The 18,421-nt window shown below is 40.5% G+C and overlaps 1 protein-coding gene across 10 annotated transcripts in view; it reads left to right on the top strand.

Moving 5' to 3' along the window:
* SRGAP2 (SLIT-ROBO Rho GTPase activating protein 2) overlaps positions 1-18,421 on the top strand; it is a 243,118-nt gene that overhangs the window by 121,597 nt on the left and 103,100 nt on the right. For all 10 annotated transcript variants that reach the window (XM_060091025.1, XM_060091022.1, XM_060091024.1 and 7 more), the window contains exon 4: positions 1,862-2,024. In XM_060091025.1, coding sequence (XP_059947008.1) covers positions 1,862-2,024 — 163 coding nt within the window. The remainder of the gene's footprint in view (positions 1-1,861; positions 2,025-18,421) is intronic.

Genomic DNA, 18,421 nt, shown 5'->3' with positions numbered 1-18,421 from the left:
CGGGATTATTTGTTAATAGTTACCTTATGACTGAACTGAAAGAGCCCTTCTAAGTTGAATTCCATACACTACAAGTCACAGGTGCCTGGCAGCAGGAACGGAGGTGGTGCAGACTCGCTAACCAAGCCACTCACAGCTCGCTTTCTTTGCATTACGAGTCTGTCTGACTCTTTTTTTTTTTTTTTTTTTTTTTTTTTTTGCGGTACGCGGGCCTCTCACTGTTGTGGCCTCTCCCATTGCGGAGCACAGGCTCCGGACGCGCAGGCTCAGCGGCCATGGCTCACGGGCCCAGCCGCTCCGCGGCATGTGGGATCTTCCCGGACCGGGGCACGAACCTGTGTCCCCTGCATCGGCAGGCGGACTCTCAGCCACTGCCCCACCAGGGAAGCCCCTGTCTGACTCTTTTTGAATTATGGTTTTCTCAGGGTATATGCTCAGTAGTACGCAAGAGGGAAGAGATATGGGAACATATGTATATGTATAACTGATTCACTTTGTTATAAAGCAGAAACTAACACACCATTGTAAAGCAATTATACTTCAATAAAGATGTAAAAAAAAAAAACTCTTCTCTCAAAACCAAAAAAAAAAAAAGTCTGTCTGTAGGGAGGGGAGAGGGGAAACGGGAACAAACTGGTTGTGATACTTTGCAGTGATTACAAGCATTCTCTTTACAATTACAGGGCTTGTTCTTGAATGGCAGCATTGCCACTTTTTAGCTATGTGACCTTGAACAAGATATTTAACCTTTCTTAGTCCACCTTTCCTCATCTGCTGAATGTGGTTGAGAACCCCCACTTCATCAAGTTTTGTAGAGTTCAGGTTAAACAACATGAGTATAGGACCCAGCCATGGGCCAAGTACACAGTAAGTGCTTGATAAATAACCCCTACCTTCTGTTTCTCTCCTTTAAGAAGTCCAATTTGCAGATGCAAAGCTTTGTGTTGCTTAAATTAGTGCTGTGAGCTGATTATGTAATCAATAATTCTTTTGGATCACAGTGTTTTCAGTAGAAATGAGCATCTACGTTTGGTGATTTACTGATCCACTCAGGCTGTAGATATCTTTGGAACACGTGTTCAGATACGGTTTATGCTCTTGGTTGGATGGGACATGAGAAAATGGCTCAATCAATGAAATCAAACCTCTGTAGATGCGTTCTGTGAGACTGAAGAGTTTTAGGTGACTATTTTATGGCAAATGCCTCCACAGTTATCTTCATTGAATCCTATGAGAGATGAATGTCTGGGGATTGATTTAGTCTGTAGTGTAGATTTTTGTCTAGAGACTAACTTTTCCCTCTAATCCTAGACACAAACCAAATGATTTAGTGGTTGAGGTCATGGAATTTGGAGTCAGACCTCCTAGAATCATTCTAGTCAGCACAGAACTGTGATTCTGGCCCCTGACTCCCTTTTACTGTCTCTGTGACTCCTTACTAGCTGTGGGCAAGTGACAACCTCTCTGAGTGTTTTTTGTTTTTTCTTTAATCAGTAAAATGGAGATAATGGTAGTTCTTTTCTGACAACAAAATGATGGAGCTTAAATGAGATAATGCATATAAAGATTTTACCAAGTTTCTAGAACATAATAGATGCTCAACAGATAATCCCGCTTCTTCTAATCCTCTTTCCCTCTTCCTCTCTCCTCCTTCTCCTTTTCATTATTCTTATTTTCTCCCTTTTTCCTCCACTGAGTTTTTGGAAAAAGAGAAAACTAGAGGTGCAACTTCAGGAAAGACATCTTTATTTCTGGTTTGGCTCTGATTGCTGTGATTTTGCGACATGGACTGTAGTCATAGATGTTGGCCCTGCCTGCTTACCAACACTGATTTTTTTTTTTTTCTTGCTGTTTCTCACAGGAAGGATCAAAATGTTCTCTCTCCAGTCAACTGCTGGAATCTCCTCTTAAACCAGGTGAAGCGGGAGAGCAGGGACCACACCACCCTGAGTGACATCTACCTGAATAATATCATTCCTCGATTTGTCCAAGTCAGCGAGGACTCAGGAAGACTCTTTAAAAAGGTAAATAGCTATTTCTAGTCAAAGACACAGTCTTGTAAATAAGAGAAAGAATATCTTATTGGCCCACTTAAAAGGCTTTCCATGGGTCTTGCCCTGCCATGTACTTATGGAGAAAAAATATTGAATTGGCTTTTTTTCTTCCTTTCTGAGTTGAATTTATAGTAGCCCTGAGAAAGTAACCATTTGCAAGGTACAACCCCAGCACTGGCAGCATAATTCATAACTTGTGTATATTAATAATGACTGTGTTTGGTTGATTTCCTAAGTGGTTTGTGAAGCTGTTGAGATGCGGAAATCTTCTGTGTCATTTCATGATTTCTTCTTCTAGTTCATTTAGCAAGTCCATGTATGTTTATGTTTTTGGTTTAGTTCTCTTTCCAAGTTCTCATCTTGGCCAAGGTGAATTCATGAATTTGGTTATTCTTATCATGACGTATCTTTGTCTTTGGGTCCCTGAATGCTTTCTTCCTCTTTTTATTTTTTATTTTTTTGGTACCCCAGGTGGAATTCAAACCCATCCCTGAATGCTCTCTGAAGCTTAGTTGTTTGTCACAATTCCTTGAGTGTATGTCAAAAAATTGGACTAAGGAAAAATTCAAAATTTATTGTGATAATCTTAAGAAATTTATACCAAATTCACCTTACCTGTCAGTAGTGGAACTAGCCTTTGGAAACCCAAGAAGCTCTTTTCTAAGCTCTCTCAACCTGAGCTCTTAATGGAGTCATTTATTCATGACTTTTGGTTACAGATGGTGGCAAAAGCCCCAACCATTGTACATGATATACCATGTCCAACATTCAAGCTCTGACATCCCCAGAAGACTTTTTAGAAGGTGAATAATCTTCCCACAAGTGATATGTAAAAAGAGGATATATAGAGGGCTAGCATTGATTTCATATATAGGGAATTCACTGGTTCCCAGTTGACAAAATCCAGTGTTAAAATTTGACGCTGAGGGCTTCCCTGGTGGCTCAGTGGTTGAGAGTCCGCCTGCTGATGCAGGGGACACGGGTTCATGTCCCGGTCCAGGAGGATCCCACATGCCACGGAGCGGCTGGGCCCGTGAGCCATGGCCGCTGGGCCTGCGCGTCCGGAGCCTGTGCTCTGCAACGGGAGAGGCCACAACAGTGAGAGGCCCGAGTACAAAAAAAAAAAAAAAAAAAAAAAAAAAATTGACGCTGGGAGAGAATGGACTTCAGTAAACAGGACTGTGGTCGATAGTAGCCTTAGTTCTTGGTCAGTTTTCTAATTCTTAACATTAGGAAGTATACAGATCTCAGTAGGTCTGGAATTAGAACCCAATTTCTTCTGTTTATAGCAGCATGAAAAACGAACTGCTTTAGAATCGTCCATCTACATAATTGCATCTGTGAAGGGGCTTTCCCTGTGTCTTACAGACAGGATATTAAGGGTACAATCATCTCAGAATGAAAAGAAGGAAGAGAAAGATAACTCCTTGCAGAGCTCACTAGCTATTTTTAGTGGCCCGGCTGTGCTCTGGTTGGAGCCATACTTGGTTTAGGGGCGAGGGTACTTTTCACCGTGTCCTCATGCTTCCCAGCATCTGCTCTAGCTTGCTTGTCATTAACTTGAATCATTCTGCAACACTTGGTGATGTTGTATGTGACTAAAATTAATGACTATAGTTAATAATATTGTATTGAATACTGGAACTATGCTAAGAGAGTAGATTTCAGGGGCTCTTTTCACACACACAAAAAAAGGTAACTATGTGAGGAGATGATATATTAATTATCTTGACTGTAGTAATCATTTCACTGTGTATTTGTGTATCAACTCATCTTGTTGTACACGTGAAATATATACAATCTTTATTTTTAAAAAACATATTTTTAAACCTATTTAAGTGGAACATTGACAGTGATCAGATACCACTTCTCTACTATCTTGACAGCCACTTAGACTATCTTGACAAGAAAAGGGGTTGATGGATATTTCCCTCCTCCATTTTCTCTATTCATCTGAGAAAAACTTTTATGAGACATTTTCAGCTATCTAGACTTCACCCAATCTCTCCGCTCCCTTTTCTCCCAGCTTCAGAAAGTTAGAGAAGAGCCAAGCAGAGAGAGTCTTATAACCCCTCCTGATCTCAGAGCTGTTTATGCCAAAGGCAGCCAGCTATCAAAGACATGTTCCTGGTTCCTCAAATGCCATTCACATTTCACAAAAAGCCTAAGTGCACGGCATGTATATAAGACATGGTATATATCCCTACCCACTCATGAATGATATTCCTAGCTGTGGTCTAAGCATTGACCTCCTTAAGCCATGCATTTCTATGCTGAGGGTGTAAGGAAGAATTGCTAATTAATCACAGGACTGTTTATATATTACATTTCATTGAAGAAGAGTGCATGTATCATAGGCTTACAGCTAAATGCATTTTTACAAACTGAACACACCTGGTAACCATCTCCCAGATCAAGAAACAGAATATTTCAGTACCCCCAGAAGTCCCCTCATCTCCCTTCTAGTCACTGGGGGGTTGGGAGGGGTGGTCCCAACACCCAAGGACAACATCAGTCCTGACTGTCCACAGCAGAGATTAGTTTTGCTTGGTTTCATACTTTATATAAATAGAATCATGCAGTGTATACTCTTTTGTGTCTGGTTTCTCTCATTCATTATTGTATTTGTGAGATTTGTTCATATGGTTGTATGTTGTTACGGATCATAGGATTTTCTCTTGATCATTATAACTTTTCATCAGTTAAATTATAGTTGATTAGGGCTTCCCTGGTGGCGCAGTGGTTGGGAGTCCGCCTGCCGATGCAGGGGACGCGGGTTCGTGCCCCGGTCCAGGAGGATCCCACATGCCGCGGAGCAGCTGGACCCGTGAGCCATGGCCGCTGGGCCTGCGCGTCAGGAGCCTGTGCTCCGCAGCCGGAGAGGCCACAGCGGTGACAGGCCGGTGTACCGCAAAAAAAAAAAAAAAAAAAAAAAATTATATTTGATTAGAGATATCCGTAGGATTGTCGAATAGCCAATGTTTACTATCCCACAGGGTGAATAACCTCTTTTTTCTCTCCCCTGGCATCCAGTATACACAGAGAACTCTAAGGTAGAAGCTGGCTTAGCTGATTGTAAGAATAGATTAATTCTTTTTGGCTGGGTGAGAGGCTCTCTGCTTTCTAGTAATGGACAAAGAAGCATTTTCTCTCCATACCTTAAATTTTCAGTCTCTTTTGTTTAGAGTATGTTGCACATGAAGAATTAGAATCCCACTGGTTGAGCTATAATAATCGGGTAAGAGAACTGAGGAATGTCCCTGGTCACCCTGGAAGTTATGTGAAGCTTTCTGGGGCTCGCTTTATGCTATTAGAGCAGAGCCCTTCTCTAAGGGACCCTTTCCCTTCTGCTCAGCTTTGCCAGTAACTCTGAAACTCTGGACAAATACTTCTCTTTTTTATGCCTCAGTCCCCTCAAGTTTAAGGAAAAGTATTTGGGCTATACGACCTCCATGCTGCCTTAGAAATCGAATACACTGTAATTGTGTGATGACAAAGACATCCTACACTGAGGGCTTCCTTCCAGTTGTTGGGTGACCTTTGTTAAATTGATAGGTAAGCTGCAGTCCCCAAGATAAGAGTGAACAAAAGTGGGTCTGCGTATGGAGAGGGGGCTAGCTTAAGCAATGGAAGACCTCATTTCTTAAAGAATGAAGCATTGTTTCAGATTCTATTATCTATGATGGCCAGCAACCAAGAGACACCACACTGAAATCCAAATATATAAAATAAACATACCTCTTATTTTACCTGTAAATTTGGTTCCAGTAGCAAAAGGAAAACCCACATTTCTCTGGAGACACAGGCTTCAGAAAAGATACCTTTATCTCTGGTTCAGCTATGGACACCTGTGAAAATTTACCTGCGTTTTAGTGAATTTGAATCTGCTTGTCACTGGCAAAAATCACGGGTTTTCTTCCTTAAAAAAAAATTTTTTTTAATCTATAAAACTTAATGATCCTGGCTTCCCTGGTGGTGTAGTGGTTGAGAGTCCGCCTGCCGATGCAGGGGACACGGGTTCATGCCCCGGTCCAGGAAGATCCCATATGCTGCAGAGCGGCTGGGCCCGTGAGCCATGGCCGCTGAGCCTGTGCATCCAGAGCTTGTGCTCCGCAACGGGAGAGGCCACAACAGTGAGAGGCCCACGTACCACAAAAAAAAAACAACAAAACTTAATGATCCCTTGGCAAAGGCTATAATCATCAAAACCAAAATTTTTTGAACCCTTATGTGCCAGGTAATATCTTAGGCACTTTGTATGCATTATCTTATTCAATCCTTACAGTACTTCTATAAGGTGGTTATTACCATTATCCTTATTTTATGGAGGAAGAAACTGAGGCTTAGAGAGATTAAGCAAAAAAAGAAGTGAGACTAGTGTATTTGAATACATTCATCTGGCTCTAGAACCCAAGGTTTTCCACCTACGTGTTCTATTAGGCCTCTCTAGGTGTTATATGCAAAGTAGAGAGTACTCTGGATTTTCTTGCTCTTTTTCATTGAATTCAGATGTTTCACTTAGTTACAGAATTAACCTAGACTTTTAGCACAGAACCCTTCAAAGGGTCTGGAGGTGGTAAACATCAACATTGGGTTGTTTCTCCTACCTGGTGTCTGGGCAAGCATCTGGAAGTTGAGAATGAAATAGGGCAGCATGTTTTTCTCCCCAGGGGCAGAATCTCTAGTAAGAGGGAAACAAAGACTCATTAAATATGAGAACTGACCAAAAATCTGGCTCACAGCTAACTCAGCTAATTTGGAGATGTCAGGGTGGCTGCACAATTGGCCCTTCTATGCTACTGAACCCCCTTAAGGGATGCTGCCTGCTGGCCCTCTGGTTTGTGGTTATGTCTGCTGGGACATATTTTACATGTTGCATGAAGCCCTGGTAGAGACTCCTTTAGCTAAATATAACATCTAGAGAAAGTAACCTCCTGTCCACAGCTTAGAAACAGGCCCACTTTGTCTAGGACTCCAGGGAAAATTGTGCCTGTTTGGTGCTCCTGACATCTCCTTTCATGCAATGAAAGCTCAGTCTGTCTAACCCCTGTCGGAACCAAGGTCTGGGGAAATATTATTGCTGCCACCTTCATTTGTTTAATGTGGTGACTTCAAAAATAGGGGCCAAATACTGTCAACTCTGATTCCCAGCTCCATCTCGCCTCTGTGAAAGGCATGTTCTAAATGATCCCACCAAGAATAGAAATCATTTTTCTCACTTTCTCAGTTTAAATTGAAATAAACTTGGGTGTGCTTTTTCCCACTGGGGAGAAGACAATCCTGACCTCTCCTCCTCCTTTCACTTAGCTGGGATACCCTAAAAGTACCTCCAACCTGGCTTTTCAAGTCACTGTTTCTAGCCCTTAACAACTGCTCACACTTAGGCTTGGAAACCAGTCAATTCAGATAGTCCTAAGACTCTGAATTGCATTCTTCTTTTTATGGTATTTCAGGTAACTGTACTCCTGTTTTACATTTATTACCCTAAGGTTCTATGGCAGAAAGTCAGGTTAAATTGAGAAAGCTAGGTCAGATTCCCAACAGACCAGTAGTTCTCAACTCCTTCTTTGCAAGAGAGTCACTTGGGAAGTTCTTTTTTTTTTTTTTTTTTTTTTTAATTTTTATTTATTTATTTATTTATGGCTGTGTTGGCTCTTCGTTTCTGTGTGAGGGCTTTCTCTAGTTGCGGCAAGTGGGGGCCATTCCTCATCGCGGTGCACGGGCCTCTCACTATCGCGGCCTCTCGTTGCGGAGCACAGGCTCCAGACGCGCAGGCTCGGTATTTGTGGCTCACGGGGCCAGTTGCTCCGCGGCATGTGGGATCCTCCCAGACCAGGGCTCGAACCCATGTCCCCTGCATTGGCAGGCAGATTCTCAACCACTGCGCCACCAGGGAAGCCCCCACTTGGGAAGTTCTTAAAAAAAAATCTTTGTGACCTTGAAGAGACAAAGATTTCTTAGGATATAAAAAGCATGAACTATAAAAGAAAAATAAAATGTAAAATGGACTTCATCAATTCTTGGACTTTTGCTCTTGTAAAGACATTGTTAAGAAAATGAAAATAAGCCACAGACTGGGAGAATATATTTGCAATACATAGAACTCAATAATAAGATGACAGAATACCCAAATTTTTTTAAATAGGCAAAAGGTTTTAATAGACACATCACTAAAGAAGATATACATAAATGGCCAATAAGCTCATGAAAAGATGCTCAATATCATTAATCATCAGAGCAATGCAAATTAAAACTATACGGTGATATGCAACATACTCACTAAATTGTTAAAATTAAAAAGACTGACAATACCAACTGTTCAGATGGATGGAATTCTCATATGTTGCTGGTGAAAATGTAAAATGGGACAACCGCTTTGGAAAATAGTTTGGCAGTTTCTTATGAAGTTAAATATGCACTTACCATATAACCCATCAGTTCCACGTCTAGGTATTTATCCAAGAGAAATAAAAGTATATATCTACACAAAGACTTGTACCTGAATATTCATAATAGCTTTTGTTGTAGGCTGAATAATGGTCCCACCCCAAAGATGTCCCTGTCCTAATCCGTAGAACCTGTGAATGTTTACTTTATCCATAAGTCTTTACACATATGATGAATTTGAGGATCTTAGGATGGGGATTTTATGCTTCGTTACCTAAGTGGGCCCTAAATGCAGTTACTAGTGTCCTTGTAAAAGGGAGGTGGAGGGAGATTACAGACAAAAGAGAAGGCCAGCCATGTGAGAGAAGCAGAGGGAAGCAAAGTCACAGAGAGAAGATGCTAGGCTTTGAAGATGGAGCCAAGGAATGCAACTCTAGATGCTAGGAAAGACAAGGAAACAGATTCTCCCTGAGAGGCTTCTAATGGAACTCAGCCCTGCTGATATCTTGGTTTTGGCCCAGTGAACTTGGTTTTGGACTTCTGACCTCCAGAACTATAAGAGAATAAATGTGTGTTGTTTCAAGCCACCAAATTTGCAAAAATTTGTTATGGCTACCATAGGAAACTAATGGTAGTTAGTTTTGGCTATTTATTTATAATAGCCAAAACTGGGAACAACCCAAATATCCATTAACAGATAGATAAGCATATTGTGGAAAATCATATTGTGTTACATCCATATATGACTACTACTCAGCAATAGAAAGAAATGAAATGCTGATGGATACAATAATGTAGATGAATTCACAAAACATTATACTGATAAAAAGAAGCCAGACGCAAAGAGTACATTCTGTATGATTCCATTTATATGAAATTTTATAAAAGATAACTCTAATCTATAGTGATAGAAAGTAAATTAGTGATTGCCTTGGGGCCAGAGTGGGGATGGAGGTTGACTGCCAAGGGACACAAGGGAACTGGGGGTTATGGAAATGCTATACAGTGTTCATTATGGTGGTGGTTACATAAGTGTGTGCATTTGTCAAAATGTATCATAGTACATATGCAAAATGTATACATTTTATTGTATGTAAATTATGCCTCAATAAAGTTGATTTAAAAGATAATTTAAAAAATACCATCGCAAGGCCCCACCTCAGGGCAATTGAATCATGTTCTCTGGGATAGGGCCCAGCTGATTCTTTCATAGAGTCAGGGTTGAGAATCACTGCTGTAGATACCCTGGTTTCCATCTTGGGGAAACCCGAGAGCACAGCGGTACATCTGAAGCCATAAGATACCATCTGTCTGTCTGTGAGCCATGTTTTCCCCTGCTACAGACAGTGTTGAAGCATCTAGGTCAGTTTGTCAAGGCAACCCATTATAGTTTCCCTGCTTTATTCTTGGAGGGTGACAGAGGGTGAATCTGGCATCAGGTAAATAGTTCACACTTCAAGAATTAAGAAATGCAAGAAGGGTGCTGAGGAAGAAACATAAGAGGTTCAATTAATAGTTTTCTGCAGGGCCCTGAGGTGTTAATGTCCTTTTCCCAGGAGATCAGTCACAAGAGAATTGACATGACCAGTCAGATTTCCTTTGGCACCAAGGAAATGGCTCTGGCAGTAAAAGAGGATAAAGGCGATTTGACACTAAAAGCAGTACTTGTTGCCTACCTACCCATTTATCCCCTTTGGATGGGATTTCCTATGGAGTCTTTGAGTCCAGCTGTTTGGCATATGTGAGGGGAGAGGATGATGATTCTGCAAGGAGGCATGTTCTATGGTGGTGTTGTCATAACTGAGAAAAGGAGAAGAAATGACCCACGATGCTGGTAGAGTTGAATGTCCCTGGTAGGTACCGTAGATTGAATCAATGGAGAGAGAATGGATTTCCAGAGTCTGTGCTCTGCCCTCTTGAGAAAGGGTTTAACTTGGCGATATCTCTGGGAGAAAGAGTAGATGATTGATTTATACCTTCATCTCTTCTCCAGTCTACCCTACGCCCCCTCCCCCATGGATCTCAGTATCTGATATTGATTGAATTTCCTCCATGTTATAACATGGTCACTAACAGTGTTGTGTGGTGCTTTACAGACAGCTGTTCCCGTTGCCTAATTTATCTTGTTGGTAGCAAAACTCTGTTCCAGTTAATTGAGCTTTATTCTCTCATATCTGATGGAGAGATCCCCTTTGGAAAAAAGAATAGGATGTGAAGCTGAGCTTATTTGTGTAGGGGATGGAAGGCTGCCAGCTACTTCAAAGGCATCTCTGCTGATAAGGGTCGTCAGGTTTGCTGCCAAATCCAACACTGAGGGGAGCTTTGCAGCTAGTGCTGTTTGTGGCGTTTTAGCTTTGGTTTCTGTGACACTAGGTCAGCAGCATCTGTATCCTGCCCCTTGGGGCTTCTCTCTGGGTGGTCCAGGCTTTTTTTGGACTTAGGAAGATTCAGCTAAGAGGGAATGTGTGCATCAAAGATGCCTGCTGTCTTTGGCTTAGGTTAGTTTATACGTTTGTCTCTTTGGTGTTTCAGTCCTCAGGTATCTATCTGCCTTTTCTGAAAGAGTACAAGGTACTATATTCAGAACATTCAAAGGTGTAATGGTACTTTGATCTTTATAAATCAAGGGATGATTAAGAGTATCAGAAGAACAATTTTAAAATATGGAGTATGGAAAAGAGAGGTGCAGTGGACAGAAAACAAGTGTCCACATGCAACCTTGTACCTATTTGAATACTACCCTAAACTAGAAAATCATGTAGTCAATAAGTATTTTAGTGAAAACTATATATACAAAATAAAACATCATTTTCAGTTAAACTATATATACAGCATTATGCTAGGTGCCAAAAAGCACTTAAAATCAAATTGAGGAGTAAGATTTGCCCCCATTGAGCTTAGGGCTTTTCCGTCCACTTTTTAGTCCATTTAAATCTCCCAAAACTTTTGGTGGGAGGATGATAATAATAATACTAATAAGTAACAAGCTTTCCTCAAATGCTTACTATAAATATTATATACTGTAATAGGAAATAACTGTATTTTCTCTAGTCTTTTCATGTATTTTGCAAGGTTTTTATTCCCTTAACTTTTTACATAAGTGTAAGGTAGTTAGAGAGCGTGCACATATTATAAAGTTCAATGTATTTTTACAAATAGAAACAAGCATGTAATTATCACCCAGATAAAGAAAAGAATGTTACCAGTATCCCACAAGTCCCCTCTTTTGCCCCCTTCCATTCGTTATCCCCTAAAAGCCACTATCCTGACTTCTAACAGTATAAGTATTTGCTGATTTTGAAAAAAAAATTACATAAATGGAATTATATAATATTCTTTCAACAATTTAAATATGACATTTTTTTCTTCCCTGGTTTTTACTGTTTCTTATGAGAAGTCAGCTCTGATTCTTATTGTTATTCCCCTGGATGTAATGTTTTGGGGACTTGGGGGGCTGCTTTTAATATTTTTTCTTTATCTTTGGTTTTCAGCAGTTTGACTATAGTGAGTCTAATTGTGATGTTCATTTTTTTTTTAATTTGGCTTGGATAAGTACGATATCTAAATAGTGAGGATCCATGGATAGTGGTTTTTCCTCATTTAGGAAAAGATTATGGCAAATATTTTTTCTGTCCTGTTCTGTCTTCTTGCTTTGACTCCAATTGCACATTTGTTAGACTGCTTGATACAGTCCCATAGGTCACTGAGGCAAGCTCTTTGTTTCCCCTGTGTGCTTCAGTTTAGATGATTTCTGAAGTTTACCAATCCTCATTTGTTGTATCCAATCTGCTATTAATAGCATCCAATTAATTTTTTATTTCAGATTTTATATTTTTTAGCTTTATGATTTCCATCTGCTTTTTTTTTACAGTTTCCATATAACTCCTGAAATTTCCCTTCTCTTCAGCCATTATTTTTAAAACATATTTGGCAATTATTTAAAAATTCTTGCCTGCTGATTTCAACATCTACATCATCCATGGTTCTGTTTCTATTTATTGATTTTTCTCTTGACCATGGGTCACATTTCTTTATTTTTTTACATCTACTAACTTTTTATGACATATTAGACATTGTAGATGTCATTATTGAGACTCTAGATGTGTTTATCTTCCTTTGAAGAGTGTTAAGTTTTGTTCTAGTAGGCAGTTAAAATACTGGTTGAGGGCCTCCCTGGTGGCGCAGTGGTTGAGAGTCCGCCTGCCGATGCAGGGGATACGGGTTCGTGCCCCGGTCTGGGAGGATCCCATATGCCGCGGAGCGGCTGGGCCCGTGAGCCATGGCCGCTGGGCCTGCGCATCCGGAGCCTGTGCTCCGCAACGGGAGAGGCCACAACAGTGAGAGGCCCGCATACCGCAAAAAAAAAAAAAAAAAAAAAAAAAAAAATACTGGTTGATCACCTTGAGCTTGTGGAAAATTGGTTTTATGCTTTGTTAAAATGGGTCTATTTTGGTTTTGTCCTTAGTCCTGGAACATATTCTATACACATAAGGTATGACCTTTCTGGGGTTTCCATGGAAAGCCCAGGATGCTTATCAAGCCCTCTGACTTGGCAGGCTTTGAACTCCAAATTCCATCTCCCCTGTAGTGGGCAGCAGCTAGGATGACCAGCAGTCCCAGTTTGCCTAGGGATGAGGAGGATGTTCCTGGGACATGAGACTTTCAGTTTTATTCATTCTACTGTTGATGACACTTGGATAACTTTCCAGCTTGAGGCTGCTATAAACATTATATTAGAAGGTTGTTCTTCTTCCCACTGCATAGCTGAAAAAAATTAAAGCTTGCATTGGTAAAATACTCTTTTGTAAGACCAAGAAGAGGTGACATTGGAATTTGAACTCCCAGGCTCTTTCTACAGCATCACCCTGCCACCCGTGTTTCAGGGTTCATAGATGGTATCCTTAAAACATAGTTATTGCCAAATCAGATTGTTGAACAAGGTCACAGTCTGAGCTTTAAGGATAATGAATTCAAAACCTGCTTTTCTCTCTCCCTGCTTCCCTCTTCCTCTCCCCTTGTCTCCCTCTCCCTTTTCTCTACCTCTCCTTCTCCCCTTCTCTTTTTTCCTCTCTCCTCCCCCGGCTCTCTATTCTTTTGAATAACCTTATAAAATTTTAAAGCACATGTGCATTGTAGAAATTAGAAAATATAAGAAGCAAAAATATGATAATAAAAAACCAGATTATATTACATGTGCTATTTTATAATCTGTTATTTTAGTCAAGATTTCCACTTTTCCATTTCAGTAAACTTTCATCTCATCTAATACCCAGGCCATGTAAACATTTCCCTAATTGTCCTAAAAATGTCCTTGACAACTGGTTTTTCCAATCTAGTATCTAATATACACTGGTTTTATGTCCTTAAGTCTCCTTTAATCTAGCACTGTTCCTTTTCCATGACACTGATTTGTTGCATAGATAAGGCCAGTTGTCCTACAGATTTTCCCTCCCTCTAGATCTGTCTACTGGATTCCTTGTTTTGTTGTTTAACTTCTTCCTGTATTGTCTTTTCTGTAAATTAGAAGGTGGTTCTAAAGGCCAAATCTATTCACGTTATATATTTTCGACTAGAATACAGAATAGGAGACACTGGATACTTCATGTTGCATCACATCAGGAAATAAACCCACCAATAATGATACCAATATTGACCCTACAGATTAGGGTGATGACAGTCTGAACCCTTTATTTTACAGTTACATTTTTTTCTCACATGATAAAAAAGCCTATTGTATTGTATTATGTATGGTGCTATCATACAAATTTTGGGTGCCAGTTCAGTTGTTCATCTGATATTTTTAACATCAATTGATAATTCTAGACAGGTTACTTTTTTTTTTTTTTTTTTTTGTACGCAGGCCTCTCACTGCCGTGGCCTCTCCCGCCGCGGAGCACAGGCTCCGGCCGCGCAAGCCCAGCGACCACGGCTCACGGGCCCAGCCGCTCCGCGGCACGCGGGACCCTCCCGGACCAGGGTACGAACCCGCGCCCCCCGCACCAGCAAGCGGACTCCCAACCACTGCGCCACCAGGGAAGCCCGACAAGTTACTTTTTACCATCTCTGTACTTCTTGTACTTGACTATAAGATATGCCTCTCTTGGGCTTCCCTGGTGGCCCAGTGGTTGAGAGTCCGCCTGCCGATGCAGGGGACATGGGTTCATGCCCTGGTCCGGGAGGATCCCACATGCCGTGGAGTGGCTGGGCCCGTGAGCCATGGCCGCTGAACCTGCACGTTCGGAGCTTATGCTCTGCAACGGGAGAGGCCACAGCAGTGAGAGGCCCGCGTACCACAAAAAAAAAATAAAGATATGCCTCTCTGAGAAAAGAAGATTACTAATACAACTCATCAGGCACCATGAAAAGAGACAGTAGTTTGTAAAAACATACTACTCCCAGGAGAAACTACAAGAATGGTGTGAAAGCTGACTAGGTATCAATTGTGTATTATAAGATTCACAGCAATAATAAAAATAATAATTGTAACTAACGCTAAGTGAGTGCTAACCATGCTAGGGACTATGCTACGTGCTTTACATGTATTAACTTATTTAATCATCACAACAACACTTTAAGATGGGTACTGGCTTTATCATCTCCATTTATAGATAAGAACATGGGCAGAGGGGTTAAGCAGTTGACTCAAGGTTGTACAGCTGGTTGGTAGCAGAATTGGGACTTGTAGCTAGATGGCCCCCTTCCCCTGCATCATCTCTTCACATCACTGTGCTCTGCTCCCTCCCATGTAGAAAGGTGGTAGTCATCATATTGGGAAGCTAAAGGGCCAGTGCTTATGCAAGGAGTTAAGGACTTGTGCATTCTGCAGTAATACATTGAGGTGCTCTGCCAGGCCAGGGCTTCCCTTGTGCTGTTCTGATTCAGCTTCTTGCCCAGCTTGTCTAGAGAGAGTAGACAGCTTTGATTTCTGCCTCCCTTCTTGCAGGACTGACTTCTTTGGATTCTCCTATTTGTCTTTGTCAGGAGTTTTCCTTTGAATTTCTCCCTGCTTGCCTGAGCATGATTCTTAATTAAAATGTGAAAAAAAAATTTAAATTCTCCTTCTTTTGAGATAACATCTTCAGTTTTTCCATTCTCTTCTTCTTTCCTTAAGGTACTGGACTTTGTCTGATCTTATGGTTTTTCTACCTGATCCTGCCCAGCTCTTAGCCTTTTTGTTTTGTTTTTTTTGTCTTTCCTTCTTTGACTCTGTGCCCCACAAATCATCTGGGTCTCTGTCCGGCTTTTCCTAGTATTTACCCAACATGAAATTTTCACTTATCAGCTAATTTTAATTGTCTGCACTAATTCTTGTCTTTGAGGGTCCATAGGAACTTCCTCATGTCTCAAGAGCTCTCGGAATCATCCTCTTGTTGAGCTAAGTAGTTATTGTTAAGGCCCAGGGACAAGACCGAGAAGCAACATTTTCTGTCTTTATTTTCTGTTTCCTTTGATTTGGAAGCAAACAAAAAACCCTTTAGCTTAGTTTCTTTTTTCCAGTCATAAAAGTAATACATGTTCTTCCAAGACATTGTGGGGAAAACAAACAAACAAAAAAACCAAACAAACAAAAAAAAGAAAATAATGATTACTTAGAATTAGTATTAACATTTTGGTATATTTCCTTCCAATCTTTTTATCTATGCACATTTTTCTTTAGAAAATTAAGATTATATTATATATTAAGTTTTGTGCAATTTATTTCATTTACCATTTTAAGTGAACATTTTCCCCATGTCATTGCATCCTCTTTAAAAACATTGTTTTTAATGATTAGACAGCATTCTATATGCTAGTTATCCCACAGTTCATTCCTATATTCTTTACGGTTCTTTGGCTCTGCTGTCTTGACTGTCTGCTGGAACATGTTCTGGTACGACCAGAAACAATCCAGAATCTCATTGGTATCTTCTTGGAAGTCACTTGTTTGTAGGAACGTTGGGTGACCTGTGCTTTCATTTGGAAGTACCCTACTTCCACTTGATATAAGACAAGGAGAGAGGGTTTCCCCTCTTCTTCCTCTTCTATCTTCCTCATTGTTTCCAAGTTCAGCTGGGAGTCTAGACCTCAGACCTATGGCTGACCTGGGCCCTGGCTGGCTCAGTGGAGTTCTTTCACTACAGTAGGTTTCAGTTTTCTCATCTTTACCCCGGAGAATATTACTCATACTCTCACTTCTCCTTCCCAGAATGTCACAGGAATCAGTAAAACCTGGGAAGAAAGTGCCCTGCAATTATCAAAATGCCAAGAGATAAAAAATGTTGATGTGGATATGGAGAACAGGGAACCCCTATACACTGTTGGTGAGAATGTGAATTGGTATACAGGCACTATGGAAAAGAGTATGGCACTTCCTCAAAAAATTAAAAATTGAACTACCTATGATCCAGCAATTCCACTCCTGAAGGAATTGAAATCAGTATCAGAAATCAAATTGAAATCAAATCCAAAAGAATTAAAATCAGTACCCAAAAAGGTATCTGCACTCCCATGTTCATGGCAGCACTATTCACAATAGCCAAGATATGAAACAACCTACATGTCCTTTGACAGATGAATGGATAAAGAAAATGTGGTGTATATATATATACACAATAGAATATTATTCAACCATACAAAGAAGGAAATCCTGCCATTTGTGACAACATGGATAAATGGGAGGGCATTATGCTAAGTGAAATAAGCCAGGCAGATAAAGACAAATACTGTATGGTATCACTTATATATGGAATCTTTTTTAAAAAGCCAATTTCATAGAAACAGAGAGTAGAATGGTGGTCACCAGGGGCCGAGAGAGAAATGGGGTGATGTAGGTTAAAGCGCACAAATTTTCAGTTATAAGAACAAGTTCTGAGGATCTAATGTACTGCATATAGTTAATAATACAGCATGTGTACTTGAAAGTTGCTGAGAGTAGATCTTAAGCATTCTCACCACACACACACAAAGAGTTAACTGCGTGAGGTGATAGATGTGCTAATTATCTTGATCTTGGTAATCATTCTACAATGTATATGTCTATCAAATCATCACATTGTGCACTTTAAATATATAGTTATGTTTGTTAATTATTCCTCAATAAAGTTAAGAAACAAAGAAAGTGCTCTGCAGAGCTTTGGTTATGTTCACGTAGAAGAGTGTGGCCCTCGTGCCTTCTCCCTCGGTCCTTGCCTCTCTAAGCTAATCTTTTTTAGCATTGTGTTATCATATAGGTAGCGAGGAAATACAGAAGGCAAACTGGGAGATCCCGTCTGTAGCTTTAATCGTCTCTTCTCCAAAGCCAAGATAATCCAATCCTTCTGCCCACATAAGCATCACATCCTTTCCTGCCCTGCCTCTTCCCATGACCTTGTTTTCCTTTTGATATTCATTTCGAGGGTGGAGAGTAGAAAAAAATTCTCTTTTTGCAGCTCTGTGAGTCAGTACCTTTCTGGGTCCTTGAGTTCTCAGGCAGAAAAACTGCAGAGCCCACCTGATTCTTCTTTCAGAGACACTTTAAAAAGAGAGAGAGAGAGCCCTGCTTTATTGAAATCCAGGAGCACAAGTACCACTACCAGTTCATTCAGTTCAGTTTAATAAATATTATTTGATTGTCTTTAATTGCTTGGTATTCAACTTGGCACTATAAAAGGGCTGCAGAACAAGCTTAAAACATGGTTCAAGTTCTTAGATTTCTTACGTTTCAGTTGGTTAGACAGGCCATAGACTCCAGAATCAGGTTACAACTTAAGACACCAATTTAATGAGTGGTACAGATAATTAGTTGTCTATAGGAGTTTGGAAAAGGCACAGATTCATGAGAGGTGAGTCAGGTAAGCGCCATATGGGGGAAAGAATTGGGCTGATATTCTTTTAATTATATGCTGCCAGGATTCTTAATTATCCATCCATGTCTTATCTTCTGGAAATATCTTTTGAATATTTCCATATTACCTGGTGCCAACTGCCTCTTTGTCCCCATGAGAGATGCCACCCATGAGACC

Source organism: Mesoplodon densirostris, chromosome 2 (assembly GCF_025265405.1).
Source record: "Mesoplodon densirostris isolate mMesDen1 chromosome 2, mMesDen1 primary haplotype, whole genome shotgun sequence".
Taxonomy (NCBI): Eukaryota; Metazoa; Chordata; class Mammalia; order Artiodactyla; family Ziphiidae; genus Mesoplodon; species Mesoplodon densirostris.
The sequence above is the reverse complement of the archived record's forward strand: the minus strand, read 5'-3'. Positions and strand labels throughout refer to the sequence as shown.